Source organism: Xenopus laevis, chromosome 7S (assembly GCF_017654675.1).
Source record: "Xenopus laevis strain J_2021 chromosome 7S, Xenopus_laevis_v10.1, whole genome shotgun sequence".
NCBI classification, from domain to species: Eukaryota; Metazoa; Chordata; class Amphibia; order Anura; family Pipidae; genus Xenopus; species Xenopus laevis.
Window position 1 is genome coordinate 107,850,982 of NC_054384.1, and position 18,658 is coordinate 107,869,639.

An 18,658-nucleotide genomic window follows, 5' to 3' on the forward strand; every position below is an offset into this window, starting at 1 on the left:
TATACTCATTCAGCCTGCTTGAGTCCATCAAAAATCTAAGCAGAATAAAATACCATCATTTCCAGTGAGACCACATAAGTAAGAATTCTGCTAATAAATGGAAAGGAAAAAGGATCAATTCATTTCACGGGTTCACTGCAGACACTCAAACTCTGTTTATAGATGAGTTACCTAAGTTGTGCCAGTTGAGGACACACCCACTTTTACATAACATGTAACTACGCTGCAGAATTGCTTTTACAAATGATATTCGGAGCAAAGCAACATTTAAAAGAATCCACTATACGTGTTCTACTTCCACCAAAACACAAGTTTGTTTTTGGCAAACCACTGTCTGATAAAGTAAAAAAATCTCTCTCCGTAAAGTGTGCCTATGGCCTTGTTCACACTACAGATTGCGGTGGCACAGTAGTGGAAAAGATAGATATTATATAAGCGATTATATTGACACATGGCTGTCCATTAATACTCCACCTTTCCTGGAATATCCATTCATGCCATAGACACGCAGCTTTACCTTCACAACGGTTGAACAATTGTGCGGTGCTATCTCCCGACCTGCCACTATCCATTCAGATAATAAAGTAGTAAAAGAACAGATCAGCTGATCAGCCCCTTAACAGCAATCGTACGAAAGTTATGTCCGACAAAAGCTGGTGACAGTCTCCCACTGATATCGTCAGATCGGCAATACACGAGGAGATATCGGTAGCCAACAGAAATTTCTAGCCTGTCCTGATCACATGGCAGGAAAAATGTCGGGACACTACATACACGGGCCGGAAATCGTATGAAAGGTTGATTTTGTACAAATGGCCGGCTTTAGAGACAGGGTGGGTTATCATCAGAAATGATTTGACTGCTTTTGACATGTATCTGCAGCTGGTCACCATGTTCCTGCTATACATGAGCTGTGCAGAGGCCACGCATGATACAGTACTGGTCTGGCCTAATCAAATAAACACATTTTAAAGCCAAACAAAAATGTTTAAAAGATAATAGCACTTGCCACTGCAATTCTAATCTGCCAGACTACACAGACAAGAGGGTAGAGCGCTCCTAATTACTACTATAGGCTACACAGACAAGAGGGTAGAGCGCTCCTAATTACTACTATAGGCTACACAGACAAGAGGGTAGAGCGCTCCTAATTGCTACTATAGACTACACAGACAAGAGGGTAGAGCGCTCCTAATTGCTACTATAGACTACACAGACAAGAGGGTAGAGCGCTCCTAATTACTACAATAGACTACACAGACAAGAGGGTAGAGCGCTCCAAATTACTACTATAGACTACACAGACAAGAGGGCAGAGCGCTCCTAATTACTACTATAGGCTACACAGACAAGAGGGCAGAGCGCTCCTAATTACTACAATAGACTACACAGACAAGAGGGCAGAGCGCTCCTAATTACTACTATAGACTACACAGACAAGAGGGCAGAGCGCTCCTAATTACTACTATAGACTACACAGACAAGAGGGTAGAGCGCTCCTAATTACTACTATAGACGACACAGACAAGAGGGTAGAGTGCTCCTAATTACTACTATAGACTACACAGACAAGAGGGTAGAGCGCTCCTAATTACTACTATAGAGTACACAGACAAGAGGGTAGAGCGCTCCAAATTACTACTATAGACTACACAGATAATGTGACTCAGAGAAGACTCTAGGATTTTGGGTGTGTTGCAGTAATTTTTTTGTGACAATCTAAAAAACATACACCAGAACTGAATTAGATTTCTCCAAAAAGGTCCAACCTATAATAAAACTAGGCGCCGACAACTGCTACAAAACTACAACTCTCAGCACTGCTGAAAGCTGCTGAAGCCCAGGATGCTGAGAGCTGTAGTTCTGGGACACCTGGATGGCAGCAGCAGTTTGATTCTCATCAGGTCTCTGCCCATATAAGTGAAGGTCACACACAAGCACATACAGATAGGGGGGGTGGGGGGAGATACCAACTTCTGGAGGGCTTCTTGTTGCAGTGAGAAGGGGGCAGGTAACAAACTGGATCCTTATTGATCCACTCGGTGTGCAGAGCTGACAGCATTCTCTGAGGGGGAACCTCTTCAGAGCTGGATGTGATCACCATCGAGATCTCTTCTAAATAGCCGACCCACGAGTATAGAGATGAAATCCCAGGCCCCTAGCGCGCACCCCTACATCCACTGACCCGATGGGCCATGCCAGGCAGGAAGGGGCGCTGTGGGTATAATCCGTGTGTAGAATGTATGTCCGGCCTATCTCTGGGGGAACATGGTGCCGATAGGGGCACAGACACAAGGCACTGCGAGTAGAGCCAATACGAGGCCAGTAGCGCACAGTTGCCAGGAGCCCACAGGCCAGCGATGAGCAGGGTTTGGGGGAAGACGGGTCATGGAAGGTCACATGGGCTTCTCCCCAATTCCAGAGCCCAGCGGTGACTGCAGAGGGCCGGGATTGCGGAGGTGGAAGGCAGGCACAGGTCGGGCGGATCGGGAGGGGCCCCGCTATGTCGATATCCGTTAGGGAGGAATGTTGCTACGGCACAGCGGCAGTCTCCCCGGCTCCAAACTCCGGGCTCTCCCAGCGCTGAAGCTCCACACCCTGGGACGTACCACTGGAGGCGGGGGTGTTGCTGGGGAGTGGGAGGCGCACCGCGGGCACAAGCGCTAAACTTCCGACAGCTCTGACAGCACTCGAGTCCCCCGCTCGGAGAGGCGTTGTGCCGGGGCTGCAGCTTTCCCTTATGTCGCCTCCCTCGGCTTCAAACCATTTATAGTAACGTAAGCAAATCTGTGTCAGAGGGAGAGAGAGCGCGCTCTCGATAAGGCGCGGCCCCCGCTTCCGCCTGTGCGCGCGCCTTTCCTCAGCCGCTTCCGCTTCCAAACGGGCGGGAAATTGCCTGTCAAGTTTGGGGCATTAGCGCCTGGTGTGGGCAGTGGGTACTCTGCGGCAGAATATAAGCAGGGCCCACGGAAACAAAAGAGGGGGATTCTCACGGAGCTCCCCGATAAAAGTGGCAAGTGCTCAGCTGCCCCGAGGTGTGTGTGCGGTTGGGCTGCTCAGGACGGCAGTTCTCCGCGCACCTCTGGGCGGCAGGAAGGAGGAGGAGGCTTTATTTCTAACTGACAGAGACATGTTGGATTGTGCTGAGTCACCCGCCCGTCTCTCAGGCGCTCGGCGGACGTGTCCAAGTGCGGGCGGGAAGGAGTGTGGGGGAGGGATGCGCGAGCACTAACCAAGCCGCACCAACGCCTTAGCAACAAGCAGATAATTGGCCAGCTCACACAGCGGGAACGGAGGAGAGCGGCACGCTATTGGTCAGAGCTCTAGAGAGGTGGCGCGGATTGGCTGCTCGCTCAGGAACTCCGTGCTCCCTCTCCATCAGGCGGAAAAAAAAGCAGCAGCTGATAAAGCAGCAAGTGAGAGGCGCAAGCGTGGGGGAGTTTGGGAGCACAATCTGTATATTTGCACGCTTGTCACCAATTCTTTCCTCTGGCAAAGCACAGGCCCTAGTAACGGTCTGGTACCGCTGTGCCTGCAATGCACTTTACCAGCAGCACAGGTAGCAAAGTGCAACAACCAATCCAGACGCTGTTTCCATCAGACTAACTTGGCCCCTGGACCAATCAAAGGCAGCTGCTTATTGGTTGCTATGGGATACTTTACCGGTGTACTTATATTAATAAATGAGCCCCAGAACGTGAGAGCTGCAGCCAATAGCGACTGGTTGGTCCGTGTGACTGCCCCAATGGCTGCTGGGCTACTGGTCATGTAATAGAGACTGTGACTAGTGTCCTGCTGCCAATACCTGCCAATGATGCTTTGGCCGAAGCTAAAGAGCAGGTGACTGACGCCAGGGGCAAGTAGCTCCACAGCCATAAGGGCCACCAACAAATAGAAATGTAGGCCAAACTAATGACTAGTGCTTTCTATAAGGCTGCAGCAAGGACTGGCTATGGTTGCCATGGTCAGCCAAAGTCAGCTACAAAAACACCAGCCCAAAACTAGCCAAGAGGCACTTCAAAAGTAGCACATGTGCAGTGAAAAAAGTCTAAAAATGAATGAATATACGTGAAAATACGCCTTTTGTTCACATTTTCACTGTCATTTTTCCATGAAGTAAAATGGAAGAGATTTGCCTGCCAGCAGGGGTGTAATTACAGAGGGGGCCCAGGAGGTATAGGGGTCCCATAAGGGCCTAGTACAATAAATATTGATAAAACAGATCAACCTCTAGACAAGCAGATTTTTTGCCCCAAAATTGTCTGAAATTGAGGAAAATGCAAGAATGCTTAAGAGTGACGGGAGACCGGGCACAGAGCCCAAAATCTGGGTATTGTAGTCTTACATTAAACTTGGCAGTTGGCAAGTTGTTATACAAAACTACATTACCCAACATGCACTGGGAGATGCAGGCTTGGCATTTTAGGGCAACAAAAACATTGGTTGGTTTCCAAAGTACAAACCAGCCAAAGGCCCAAAACGTAGTCCAAATCTGTACCTTGGCTAGTTTGTACATTCAAAACCAGCCTGGCCTTTTAATTAGTAGCCCAATTTGGCTGGAAACCCGCCAACCAGCAGCCCCCTAACTGTACCATGCCAACAGCTCAGCCACCACTTCTACCCCCATTCATACTGGCACAGCAGAACTACTAGGCACAAGGCCACACACCAAAATCATTGTAGCCCCATCATTTTGTATAGAAACTGCTCAACAGGCAGGGGCTTGTATCAAGCAACAATGGCCTATGTGGAGATTCTGGGTGTTTTGTCACTCAGGGTAGAAAATCAGAGAGGGCAGTCGACAAAATACCTCAGGATTGAAGTGGGGGCATCCCATCAGTGTTGCTAGGATAGGCAACTGCCTGTTTTCAATGAATAATCTGACCAACCAGTGCACACCACATGAGGCAACTGCCATCCCAACTAGCATGGAGCAACTCTAACCACCTTGTTGACAAAACACCAAATTGCCCTAACATGACGGGCTACTGCCACCCAGTATATTGTCCATTTAGATGTAGTATATTTCCCACTGTCAGTTTAATTATTTTACACTCAAACATCATTGACTAATATGTTATGCAAACTCATGGCCTTTAGTTAAATACAAAACACAAACAACCTTATCAGCTTTGCCAAGACAAACCCCTTTACTTTAGGTGGTTCAAGTACTGCCCTTCATTATAAAAGAGCCTACATATTCCATATGCCAACACTGACCATTTAGTCTATGGAGACCAAAACATTCATTTTTTTGGGGGGGGGGGGGCTTACAAATCCAAGTGATCAAAAGCCACACAAAACAGCACATGTAGATCACTCAGCAGCCACAGAAACAAAGATTGGATATGGGGAATTAACCTACAGCTTCGAAGCTGGCAATTCAAAACGGACGTGAATAAGTCTCGAAGGAGCAGCTGAAATACAAATACAACTTTAGTCAGAGCTTGTCTTAGCACACAGGGCCCCTGTATGATTTTATATGTACAAGGCCTCTTTGTAGTTCATGTTTTTGCCCCTAAGCATCCTGACTCATCTCTCAGATCCTGTAGATTGAAGCCCAATATACAGGGTAATTCTACCCCTGCTGTACATTATTATATTAAAAGTCACCTTGGGGTTCTGCAGCCATATAAAGACAAAGCCACTGATAAAAGAGGTCATGTCCAATATTTTATATAACAGACAAGTCCAACCTGCATTTACTTTGATTTGATTTGGATTACAAGAGGATACTTATTTTGCTCTCATAAAGGAATACGCCTCTAACCAGGGACTGGCAGCCATTTGCACATCAGATGTTTGAAAACTACAACTCCCAGAATCGCTGCATCTGGTGCAGCAATCAAATACGGCTTTTTATGAATATCCCTAAGCGAAAAATACAGATCATGGATGCAGGGTCCTTTCATTTAAAGGGGCACTGGATTTAGGCTGGAGAGCTGCAGCTTGCGTATTCCTTTGCAGCATCAGATGTCTTGTATTCACAATACGGCCGCAGTACGAGTGTAGCTGCATCCACAGCACATTAAATATACAATGAACACACCTAGCAACACAACAAGCGCTGCTACACACCCAAATAGATTTTTAAAGATATAAACCGAGCGTGCCCCAGACATTTTTCAATCCATACGAAACAAATGCAAAGTGAATTGCGCTCCTTGTGAACGAGAAGGGTTGAGGAATATGGCTTCCCTCATGAGGTTAGGAGTGTATGATTTAGAGAAAGAAGCCTATAATTAGATATGGAGGGAGAGAAGAATGGCACGGCTATGCTCATTTCACTGTACACTATCACATTTATTTGTCGAAGAGAAAATTCTCCTGGTTGGCAGCACAAACTGCTGCTTTGCGTGTCATCAATCAGTCTTTTGTAAGTAGCAAAGATTCCCTCAGCACTAAGCATAAGGGCAGAAATGTTCCCGTGCATGCCTCTGCAGACTCACCTCTAACATTTCCTCTGCTATGGCAACAGCATTCCTATTGGCCGGCACAAATGCTACTTCCAGCCAATCGCGCGGGTCCCTCCGCGGTGATGCATGTTGCTAGGTTATATATGATGCAGTGAATGATTATGCCCAAACAAAGAGAGAAACCGGAGCAGTTGAGGCACTCCAAAAATACCCCTCTCTTTTCAAAGCCACTGCTCCTTCCAGGAACATGCAGATATAAATAACGCACTGCAGTTACCAGTCCCGATCTGTAACCAATATCCCGGCGAATCAGATCTACCTCACAGCCCGGCAGCCAAAATTTTCCACTGGCAACGAGCCATCTCGACAGACATGTTAGAAGTGTTTTCAGATCAAATGTCCTTTGCCTCCAGCCCGGCTGAGCACGTGGACCGTAACTTGCTGCAAGATCTGCTGCAACTAAATCTATTTAAAGCACCAGTCACAAGATCGTTTGACAAATCCGACTCTTTCGTTAATGCAGCTCATCAAACGGTGCGTGCGTCTGGCCACCATTGTATAAAATACGAGCAGCTCGTCCCCCGCTTCCCTCTAATCACACAGCACAAGCCCCACACCAGATTCAAGTACCCCCCTATATCATGGGGATTCCTAGGTAGCAAACAGTATAAGCCGTAGTGCACAGTAAAACTAAGGGGCCATTCATGTTCTGTCAGTTGTGGGTGCAGAATGGTTCAGTCCGACAGGGGGGAGAGCAATGCATTATAATCAGTGTTGTAACTAGATATCACTGGGCCCCACAACAAATTTTTCAGGCCCCCAAAATGTCTAGGAATTTACTTATTTTACCAATATTTAATGAAATTGTATATGAATTGGGGCATCATGGGGCCCCCTGCAAACACAGGGTCTACTATACGTCTAGTTATGCCCATGATTACCATTATATGTCTGTTCTTCCCACAGGTACCAGTCCTATTCTAGACAAGTGAATACATGGCATCATATTTGGAACAGATGCTCACACAGTACAACACACACCATTATCACCATTAAAGGAGAACTAAAGCCTAACTAAAGAAGTAGGTAGAAATGTTGTACATGGTGTTTTGTGCTTCTGTACCAGCACAAGGCAACCACAGCCCTTTAGCAGTAAAGACCTGTGTCTCCAAAGATGCCCCAGTAGCTCCCCATCTTCTTTTCTGCTGATTCACTGCACATGCTCTGTGCTGCTGTCACTTACTGAGCTTAGGGACCCACTCACAATATACAGTACACATAGAATAGAAATGTCACAATATAAGGCTGATTAGTAATTAATACACATAATTACTACATGGCAGCACAGAAACCAGTGCAATTAGCATCAGAATTGAATAATCAGCAAACCTGTAGCATCAGCTTATATTACAGCCAGGGAAGCTCATTTTCTGCTGGATAATTAGTGACGAGCCCTAAGCTTAGCTTCTCAACAGCCAATCAGAGCCCACTGAGCATGTGAGTGTCACAGACACTTTCCAAGATGGTGACCCCCTGTGACAAGTTTGAAGTCCTGGATCATTGCTGCTATTGACAAGCTCAAACTTCAATAAGTTAACTATATAAAATATGCCATTTTTAGCCACATTCATTTTTATGGTTTAGTTCTCCTTTAAGTCCGATGGTGTTAAATGTCTGACTAAAGAGGTACTCCAACTCAGACCTGCCGAGTTCATGTAGAAGTCAATGGTAGTTGTCCGGTTGATATTCAAATATATACTGATATTCAGTATATAAAATGGCATTTTTAGCCGCATTAATTTATAGGGTTTAGTGGTCTTTTAAAGGGGTTGTTCACCTTTAAATTAACTTTTAGTATGACGTTGATATATGACGTTATATTCTGAGAAAATTTTAAATTGGTTTTCATTATTTCTGTTTTTTTGTTTAGTTATTTAGCTTTTTATTCAGCAGCCCTCCAGTTTGCAATTTCAACAATCTGGTTGCTAGATTCTCAATTACCCTAGCAACCATGCATTGATTTGAATAATAGACTGGAACATGAATAGGAAAGGGACTGAATAGAAAGACGAGCAATAAAAACTAGTAATATTTGTACATTATATACATTTGTAGCTTTACAGAGCATTTGTTTTTAGATGGGGTCAGTAATATAAAACTGTAAAAAATAAATAATGAAGGCCAATTGGAAAGTTACTTGAATTGGCCATTCTATAACATAACCACCCCCCTCTAAAAAGAAAAGAATACATGGACAGGGTTAAATAATTGATTATTAATGCAGCAATGACAAACATTATCTACTTGCATATTTAGCAAACAGTCATATAACTCATCAGATATTGATATAATGAATAACATTGTAAACAAATTGGAGTATCAAGCAAAGAGATGCACAATGTCCAACAAACAACACAATTTAGCATCATATGGTTTTAAACTAAACAATGAAGGAAAAATATAGTGTCAAATTGTTGATACTCAAATAGCTGAGCAGGTCATGGTTAGCAAATACTTGAATAAGTGATGCTCAATCCTTGGGTTACTTGTGCTCAGCAAGTCCTGATACAGCTATTTTTATATGGCCAACAAGTTTCAGAAAGAGAACAGCGGTCACCAAGGCTTTATGTAGCCAATCCATAATAATAATAATAATAATCACAGACTTTAATATTTCACCAAAGACATAAGTACAATGTATACAGGTATGGGACCTGTTATCCAAAAAGCTCGGAACCTGGGGTTTTCCGGATAACAGTTCTGATCATAATTTGGATCTTCAAACCTTAAGTCTACTAGAAAAATCATATAAACATTAAATTAACCCAATAGGCTGGTTTTGCTTCCAATTAGGATTAATTATATCTGAGATGGGATCATGTACAAGCTTTTGTTTCATTATTACAGAGGAATTTGAAATCATTTTTAAAATGTCTGTAATTCTGAGCTTTCTGGATAACTGGTTTCAGATGATGGATCCCATACCTGTATACAGTATTTAGCAAACTGAACAAACAAGTTTTAGAATTCCTTCTACAGGTATGGGATCTGTTATTCTGAAACACGTTATACAGAAAGTTCCAAATTACAGAAAGGTTGACTCCATTTTATCCAAATAATCCACATTTTTAAAAACTATTTCCGTTTTCTCTGTAATAATAAAACAGCAGCTTGTACTTGATCCCAACTAAGATATAATTAATCCTTATTGGAAGCAAAACCAGCCTATTTGGGGTTATTTATTATTTACATGATTTTCTAGTAGACTTAAGGCATGGAGATCCGAATTATGGAAAGATCAGTTATCCAGGAAACGCCAGGTCCTGACCATTATACCATACCTTTATATATAATTTATCAATGCAATATTGTATGACTTTTCAATCTCTTATTTTTAGAACTTAAATATTCACCCACAGGATATGAAGAAGTAAACGTATCAGGCACCCCAAGAGCTTGCGAGTGGTCTATACCAACAAAGAAAATCAAAGTTTTTACATTAGTTTACTTAAAGAGTCAGGGCTAAATTGAATTTATCAATAGCAATCACTCAGGTCTTTGCTTTTCTAACTTTAGGGGGTTATCAAATTTTCTAAAATATACTCCGACCAAATCCACATGGGTTATTTCCCTTTATTTATCAATACATTTTTCCCGAAAAATTCCAGTTCGGGAAAAAATGCAGAAAAAAAACCCATGAAAATTTTTCAGATTTTTGCCCAAAATGATGAAATCTTCGGATTTTTGCACGAAACCCAGCACAGATCAGGATATCTTATGGAAAGGTGGTCTCCCATAGACTCCATTTATCCAAATAATCCAAATGTTTAAAAATGATTCCCGTATTCTCCGTATTAATTAAACAGTAGCCTCTACTTGATCCCAACTAAGATAAAATCAAGCCTTATTGGAAGCAAGTTAAGTTTATATGATTTTAAAAGCAGGGGCAGATTCGGGGAAATTAGTCGCCAGGTGACAAATCTCCTCTTCTTCGCGGCAACTAATCTCCCGATCTGCCTTCGGCCAACTAAAATGAAATTCGCCTGGGGGCAGGCACTTGGTGCGATTTGTTTCCCGAAGTCGCCCGTAATTGCCTCACAAGGAAACAGTCAGCCGAAGGCAGATCGGGGAGATTTGTCAGACCACTGCGATAATATTGTTTTTGGCTTATGCTTTATTGTGACCCAGTTAACATTCGATAGTAACAATATTGACTGTGTTAATGACAGGGGTAAAGCATTAATGTTACACTATGGGGGATCTCTCCGAGAGTCATGTGAACAAACGAAAGCAATACGTGATTTGTATATGAATATATGAAGTGCTGATGAATTCGACTTGACTGTTTACAAACAGAATCATAGCAAAATATGCATCTGCTTAGTATTTTAAACCTTAATTTCACAAATAACTACAAAGGACAAATTTTTGGGAATAATGGGTCAAAATTTGGTGATAAATCTGGGAAAACATTATGTAAAATCAAGTTAAAGCACACATTGAAATACATTATAAATTGGCAGGACCACAAAAACACAAGATAAAAATGTGGGGGGGTGCACAAAATTCACTGTATTATGAATGGTCTCATCTCCTATTATAGATAGATAATGGGAATGGACAGGCTTACTTATGACCCGTGAACTGAATTCACACCGTGAAAAATAAATAGTCTGTACAATGAGATGGCTGTTGCTCACATAGGCACCAAATTAGGGTGATTTGTTACTATGATTTTTCCAGGTGGGGACAGAATTATGGGGATACAAAAAAAAAAACCTTCATGATCAGCATCAGTGGGTCACAGTGAAGGAATAATGTATAAAGCTATAATGTGTATACAATGTATGTGCATGATGGAAGCTATATTCATATAGAAGACACAAATAGTACACACAAGAAATACTTAGACAACACGTCTCTTGGAACTGGACGATACTATCATTATATGAGAGGCATGAGTAAGAATAGAACGTACGCTGGAACTATGCTTGTAAAGGTCTCCATAATAAGACAACAATGGGAAGTACTGTGTATCTTTTAATTCTTGATTTCTTCAAAGACATTGAAGGTAATTTACTGTACATAAATGTTAGTTAAAGGCAGTGGTATAACTTTAGGTCCACGCCCCCCCTCTCAAATCTTACAATAATACCCCAAAACACCCCAGTTTCTTAAAGCAATATGGACAATCAGTAGCTATTTTTATATGTCATCATCCCTATAAGGTTATTTACTACATTCTCTCTACTAACCCCTCTCTAAAACCACATTTAAAGGAGAAGGAAAGCTATCAAAGCAGTTTATTCCCAATAGATTAGCCACAATAGTGCAAGCTATAATACTATATTTAGTGTGCAGAATGCTTTACCATACACGAGTAAACATCTCTAGAAGCGCTCGGTTTGTTTAGGATAGCAGCTGCCATATTAGCTTGGTGTGACATCACTTCCTGCTCACTCATAGCTCTGGGCTCAGATTACAGCAGTGAGAGGAGGGAGGAGCAAACTGAGCATGCTCAAGCCCTAGCCCTGGAGGTTTAAGCTGAAAACAGGAAGTCTGATACAGAAGCCCATGAGTACACAATAGAAGGAAAGAAATGTGCTGTTTATTTTGAGAGGACTCAGAGCAGCATTACTTTGTGGATTTTCTGTTATATTTATATAGACCTTTCTGATTAAGCTTACTTAATTTTAGCCTTTCCTTCTCCTTTAAATTGCTGTGCCACACTACGATCCTGCCCCCTTCTGTACCGATAGAATACACAGTACCTCTAGCTTTTTATAAATGGTTTGGTGACCCCCTTACAGTCAGAAATATAATTTACACTGGTTCCCCAGGCAGTCTAAGCCTCATGTGTCCCCACATATCTGCTTGAAAGCACAGCTAGCCTTGGGGCAAGCAAAAAGGCTATGATTGCATAGTTGAGGACGGCAGCAGCTAACTCGGTTAACATAACTCCTATACAATATACAAATGCACCTGTATAATTATACCACTTCTCTGTGCTACAATACTGTTCATTACCTTGGATGTTTTTCTTATTCATCCATAAATTTGCTTACAGTAACGGTGACCCTTTCAGCCTTGTAGGAATAAACCTCTGAACCTCTGTCTGCAAAGTATTACAGTTCATTCAGAGGAGTTCACCGTCCCCAATGAAACAGCTGGAACAATATATGTGTGAGCAGAGGAAATCATAAAGCCCTGCTGTCCCCAAAATAGCACAACACATTTTGGAAGATGTCCATGTTCTAAGAAAGCTACACAGTAGGAATGTCACACACATACAGGAGAGCAGGTCAGCCAGAATGGAAGAACAGGTATGCGACCGGTTATCCATAATTCATGGGACCTACGAGTTTCTGGATAACTGATTTTTCTGGATCTACATACCCTAAATCTACTAGAAATCATGTAAGAAAGGGACCCGAAAGTCACAAAGATTTCAGAACATTTTTACAGAATCTGCACCGAGGGGTAAGTAAAAAGTTAGGGGCATTTGCCCCAGGTATCAGTTAGGCTGGGGGGGGTCTACACAGGGTAGGGTTTTTTCTGTTACGGGTTTGTTTCTCCTTTAATGTTGGTGTCTCAGCCTGGCAGCTAGCTCAGTATCCAGGAGCAGAATCCGAAATGTTACAATTTGCCACATTTAGTTGCTACATCTAGTTGCTACATTTCTCAGCAGTATCTGTGGAATAGCAACTATTGTATCAATTCTAAGAGCTGCATTAATGAAACTCAGGGATTCTGCTCAGCAGGAACAAATATAACAAATGTATCAACTAAATGAATCAATTTAGATCAGTTTACAAAGTCAGCGACCCCCCCCCCTTCCAAGAGCAGCTTTGAACGGTGAAAAATGAAACTTTATACTTCAATATTAGAAGAACAATCACCCCCCTCCCTCCACACTCCCCAGTCTCTCCTGTGCTCCTTCACCCCTGTCACTGATGAGGAATCTCAAAGCTTCTGGCCTATTCTCACCTTACCACCTGCCCGCTTGATCCAATTCCCTCAAAACTTCTCCGCAAAACCAATCCTTGTCTAATCAAAGCCTTAACTCACTTATTTAATCTCTCTCTCTCAACTGGACTGTTTCCTTCTCAACTAAAACATGCTCTTGTCACCCCCATTCTGAAAAAACCCTCTCTTGATCCCTCCAATCTTGACAACCTCCGACCTATCTCTCTGCTACCTTTCATCTCTAAACTACTTCAGCACCTAGTCTACAACTGACTTTCCTCATTCCTCTCTGACAATAAAGCCAACAATCATTTCTCACTACTAATACTGCTTGATCTCTCAGCCGCATTTGATACTGTAGATCACCCTCTCCTCCTCCAGTCCCTCCAGTCACTTGGCCTTCGTGACACAGCCCTGTCCTGGTTCTCTTCTTACATCACCAATCATTCCTTCAGTGTCTACTACAATAGAGTAACATCTTCTCCCCTACCTCTTTCTGTTGGGGTTCCTCAAGGCTCTGTCCTGGGACCATTACTATTCTCCCTCTATACTTCCTCCCTCTGCAAATTAATCAACTCGTATGGTTTCCACTACCACCTCTATGCTGATGATACTCAGATCTATCTCTCATCTCCTGATCTGAACCCAGAACTCCTAACCAGTGTCTCCTCCTGCCTGTCCGCTATCTCTACCTGGATGTCGCAACGCTACCTTAAATTAAACCTCTCTAAAACTGAAATGGTTCTCTTTCCTCCAACTAACACCAGTAACATCCCCGAAGTATCCATCATAGTTAACAATTCCACTATCACCCCCTCTCCCCAGGCCCGTTGCCTTGGGGTTATCCTAGATTCTGCCCTGTCATTCACTCCTCATATCCAGTCACTTATTAAATCATGTCACTTCCACCTAAGGAACATATACAAAATACCATCATTTATCAACCAAGACGCTGCCAAAATTCTTATTCACTCTCTCATCATATCAAGTCTAGACTACTGTAACTCTCTTTTAATTGGCCTCCCCCTCCAGAGACTGTCAGCTCTCCAGTCCATAATGAACACTGCTGCGAGGCTCATACACCTCAGCAACCGCTCCTCCTCTGCCTCGCCATTCTGTCAATCCCTGCACTGGCTTCCGTTACCTTTCAGAATCAAATTCAAATTAATGACACTGACTTTCAAAGCACTTCATAACTCTGCCCCACCCTACATCTCTGAACTCATCTCTATATACTCACCCAACCACTTAGTACGCTCCTCTACTGACCTGCTACTCAGCTCTTCTCTCATTACCTCCTCACACGCTCACATTCAAGACTTTGCAAGGGCTGCACCCCTCCTCTGGAACTCTCTCCCACTCTTTCTGATTTCAAGAAATCTCTTAAAACGCACTTCTTTCGAGAAGCCTACCCTCGCTCTGCTTAACTACCAAATGCAAAACCACATACAGTACCACATTTCTACCCACTTAATTCGATCTTGCCCACTCCCACACCTTGTGTATTACTCCCTTCCCTTTAGAGTGTAAGCTCTTTCTGCATAGGGCCTTCCTCACCTTTTGTACCGGTATTGATAGTGATGTATGTAACTCCACATGTTCTATGTATATAATTCATGGGATTTAGTTGTATAATCACATTTACTTTACAGCGCTACGCAATATGTTGGCGCTATATAAATACATGTTAATAAATAATAATATAGAAAATAGAAAGTAATTGCACATAAATCACAAAAAAATGCCTTGCCAGTAAGGGTCAGGGCACAGGCCATCAGAATCTGCTCTTCTTCAGGGCGACTAATCTCCCCAAACTGCCACCCGCCGGCTAGAATGTAAATCGCCGGCAAGATGGCACTCAGAGCGATTCGTTTTCCCTAGTTGCCTCACGAGGAAACTTCGAGCGACTAAGGAAAACAAAATACTCCAAGTGCCATCCTGCTGGTGATTTACATTATAGCCGGCGGGAGGCAGTTCGGGGAGATTAGTCGCCCGAACAAGAGGAGATTTGTTGCCAGGCGACTAATCTCCCCGAATCTAAGCGTGTGCCCGACCCTAAAGGGTACAGTATGAAACACCCACTGCCATAGCACTGTCCATTTAACTGGGAGCAGACGTAGGGTGCCAAGGACAGTGTAATCTCCAGCAGCAGCTCCTTCCCATGATACATTGCAGCACAAAAGTAAAACCTGGAGCAGCTTCACAGGATCAAAGTATAAAACGACATGGTCAATGGTCTCCCCATTATGGGTTCAATGCTGCAAAATTGCACAATTAAAAACAAAAAAACTCTGCAAACGAGTAGCTCATCTTTAAATTAACCATGAAGGAGTGTTTCATCTATAAAGGGGTGATTCACCTGTAAGTGAACTTGTATTATGTTCTAGAATGGCCAGTGCAAAGAAGCACCTTTTCAATCTTCATTATTTGTTCTATAGGTTTTTTTGTAATTATTTGACTTCTTCTTCTGACTCTTTCCAATGGGGGTCACTGAACCATAAGGCTCCAAATGTATTGTTACTTTTTATTTCTGATCTTTCTATTCCGGCCTCTCCTATTCATATTCCAGTCACTTATTCAAATCAATGCATGGTTGCTAGGGGAATTTGGACCCTAGCAACCAGACTGCTGAAACTGCAAACTGAAGAGCTGCTGAATATAAAGCTAAATAACATAAAAACCACAAATAATAAAACATGAAAACCAATTGCAATTTTTTATTTTGATGGTTTTTGAGATATTTAGCTTTTTATTCAGCAGCTCTCCAGTTTGTAATTTCTACAATCGTGTTGCTAGGGTCCAAATTACCCCAGCAATCCAGTTTGTAATTTCAGCAATCTTGTTGCTAGGGTCCAAATGACCCTAGCAACCATGCATTGATGTGAATAATAGATGAGAAACAAAAAGCTAAAATAACAATACAATGCATAGCCTTACAGAGCATGTATTTGGATGGGGTCAGTGACCCCCATTTGAAAGATGAGGAAGGCAAATAATTCAAACACTATATATAAAAAATAAATAAAGACCAATAGAAAAAGTTGCTTAGGATTAGCCATTCTAGAACATACATAACCACTTTCCAATAGATTTTCCTTTTTTCCATAGGGCTGCAATGATTTCCCTGTGCCATTCAGTCTCTCACTCAAATCACTTCCTGGTTGCTAGATTAAATGGGCCCCTAGCAACCAGCTGCCAAACCAAAAAAAAATCCCAAACCACTCAAAAGCCAAAACAGGACCAAATGCAAAGTGTATGCTATTGTGTTATAATAAACGCAGATTTAAAGGGAAAGTAGTAGCGATATCAGCTGCAATGGCGTCAGTTTTTCCCTATAATAAGAGAAGCAGCGGCTTTAACCCTCCCGGCACAATGCACCTGCCGCCCCGAGCCCGTGTGTCCGTCTCATGCGGAAGAGCCGCTCCTCAGAGCAGTGACAAGGCCACACATCCCCGGCACTTACCTCAGGCGCAGCGAGTGTCTCTTCCCAGGCGGATGCACATCATGGAGCGTTGCGGCCGTGGCGGAGGAGGAGGCCGGGACTATGTGCAGGCGCCGGCTCTCGCTCTCCCTCTTCCCAGACGCCCCTACAAAGCCGCGAGCAGCCCGGGCGAGCTGGGGAAAGACAGGCGGGCACAGAGGCCAGCGCCAGTGAGTGAGGACCTGCCACAACTCGCCGCCACGAGCGCGCTCCTCAGCTCCGGCACGAATTTTTTTTCCCAGTAATGCAACACAAAATGGCTGCGAAAACAAACCGACGCAACAGCCGCTGAGGCGAAATCACGTGAGTGCGCAGGCGCAGAATTCCCGCTGCTTCTCTTGCCGCCTCCGCTTTGAGATCAGTTCCTGCGTCATTGCTTGGCGCCCCCTACCTTTCCAAGCCACGCCTTCTTCAGGCAACGGCTCATCTTCTTTTGAACGCGATACGGAAGAGTCATGCTGCGTGCGCGCTAAACTTTGTTTCTCTTGCACAGAACGTCTGCAATTGGCTAATATTCCAATCTGTTTCGTCCAAAGTGCAACTAAAGCCGGTTTCCTCCTCTCTTCCTGGATGTCCTTTCATAAAATGTTTGGCAGAGACACTTTGGCAGATTCGGGGAGATTTGACGCCCAGCCACAAATCTCCTCTTCTCTGGGGCAGGGCTGGACTGAGAGTTTAAATAGGTCCTGTCATTTCAGTTACACAGAAGCCCAATCAGCTCCCACCAGCCCACTGAATACTGACTTTCTATGGCACCTTATAGCAGCCCCTCTGGCTTTGCCAGAACCCACAGATTGCCAGTCCGAGCCTGCTCCGGGGCAACTAATATCCCTGAACTGTCTCCCGCCGGCTAGAATGAAAATCGCCGGTGTGATGGCACTTAGAGCGCTTTGTTTTCCGAAAGTTGCCTCACGAGCAAACTTCTGAAAATGAAACGCTTCGAGTGCCATCCCACCAGCGATTTGCATTCTAGCCGGCGGGAGACAGATCTCCCCGAATCTCACCGTGTGTCTCTGCCCTAAAGGGGAAGTTCACTCGGCAACTATTTTTAGCAGGACTTAATTAGATGCTCCTCCTTTGAGTTTTTGTTTTGAAAATGTTTTTTTATTGCATAGTGTATTAAAGGAGACATATAGGATAAATAAAAACAAATTTTGTAGGCAAAAATGTATACTATATGGTGCTGGTTTTACTTTTGGCTGTTAATTAATATTGTCTTCAAAATTAGCCCCTTTATTGGAGCTCCCCATAGATCTTCTTTGGTCACCATCCCTGTTTCAAATGAGGAGTGGGCGTGTCCTAAGAGTCCCTGCCAGTAGGGTTGCCACCCGGCCAGTATTTTGCCGGCCTAGCCGGTGAAACACCTGCCGGGACTGGTATTACAAATTTACCGGCAATGCAGTTGCTGGTAATTTGTAATACACTTAAAAAAAAACCTTGGCCCGCCCCCAATTCGCTCAGAACTTACCTTTTTTTTTTTGCTTCTGGCTATTGCGCATGTTGCTCTGCCCCTTTTGCGTCACTGTGTGTGGCTCCACCCCCTTTTGTGTCATAGGCCGTCCCCTTTTGTTCCTGCCCCCACCGGCCGGTAACATTTTTTAGAAAAGGTGACAACCCTACTTGCCAGAAGCACAGTATAAGGGCGACAGCCAATCACAGCCCTGCAGTCACACAAGCACAGACAGACTTCAGTTCCCTATCAGGTCAGCCTAGCTGCTGATTGGTTCCTGTCCTACAGTGCAGTGCACAGCCTGGGAAAGGAGGCAGCAGCAAGTGGAACGGATGGGATTTTGCA

The 18,658-nt window shown here is 43.6% G+C and overlaps 1 protein-coding gene across 5 annotated transcripts in view; it reads right to left on the reverse strand.

Annotated features, from left to right (window-relative positions):
• dyrk1a.2.L (dual-specificity tyrosine-(Y)-phosphorylation regulated kinase 1A, gene 2 L homeolog) overlaps nt 1-17,211 on the reverse strand; it is a 60,466-nt gene extending 43,255 nt beyond the window's left edge. Inside the window, exon 1 of one of the 5 annotated variants that reach the window (XM_041570375.1) lies at nt 16,846-17,211. Coding sequence is in view for 2 of the 5 variants with exons in the window: in XM_041570373.1 (XP_041426307.1) it covers nt 1,975-2,104 (130 nt within the window). In the remaining 3 variants the exon portion in view is untranslated. 5 annotated transcript variants of the gene reach the window in all.
• Between the last annotated feature and the right edge of the window lie 1,447 nt (nt 17,212-18,658).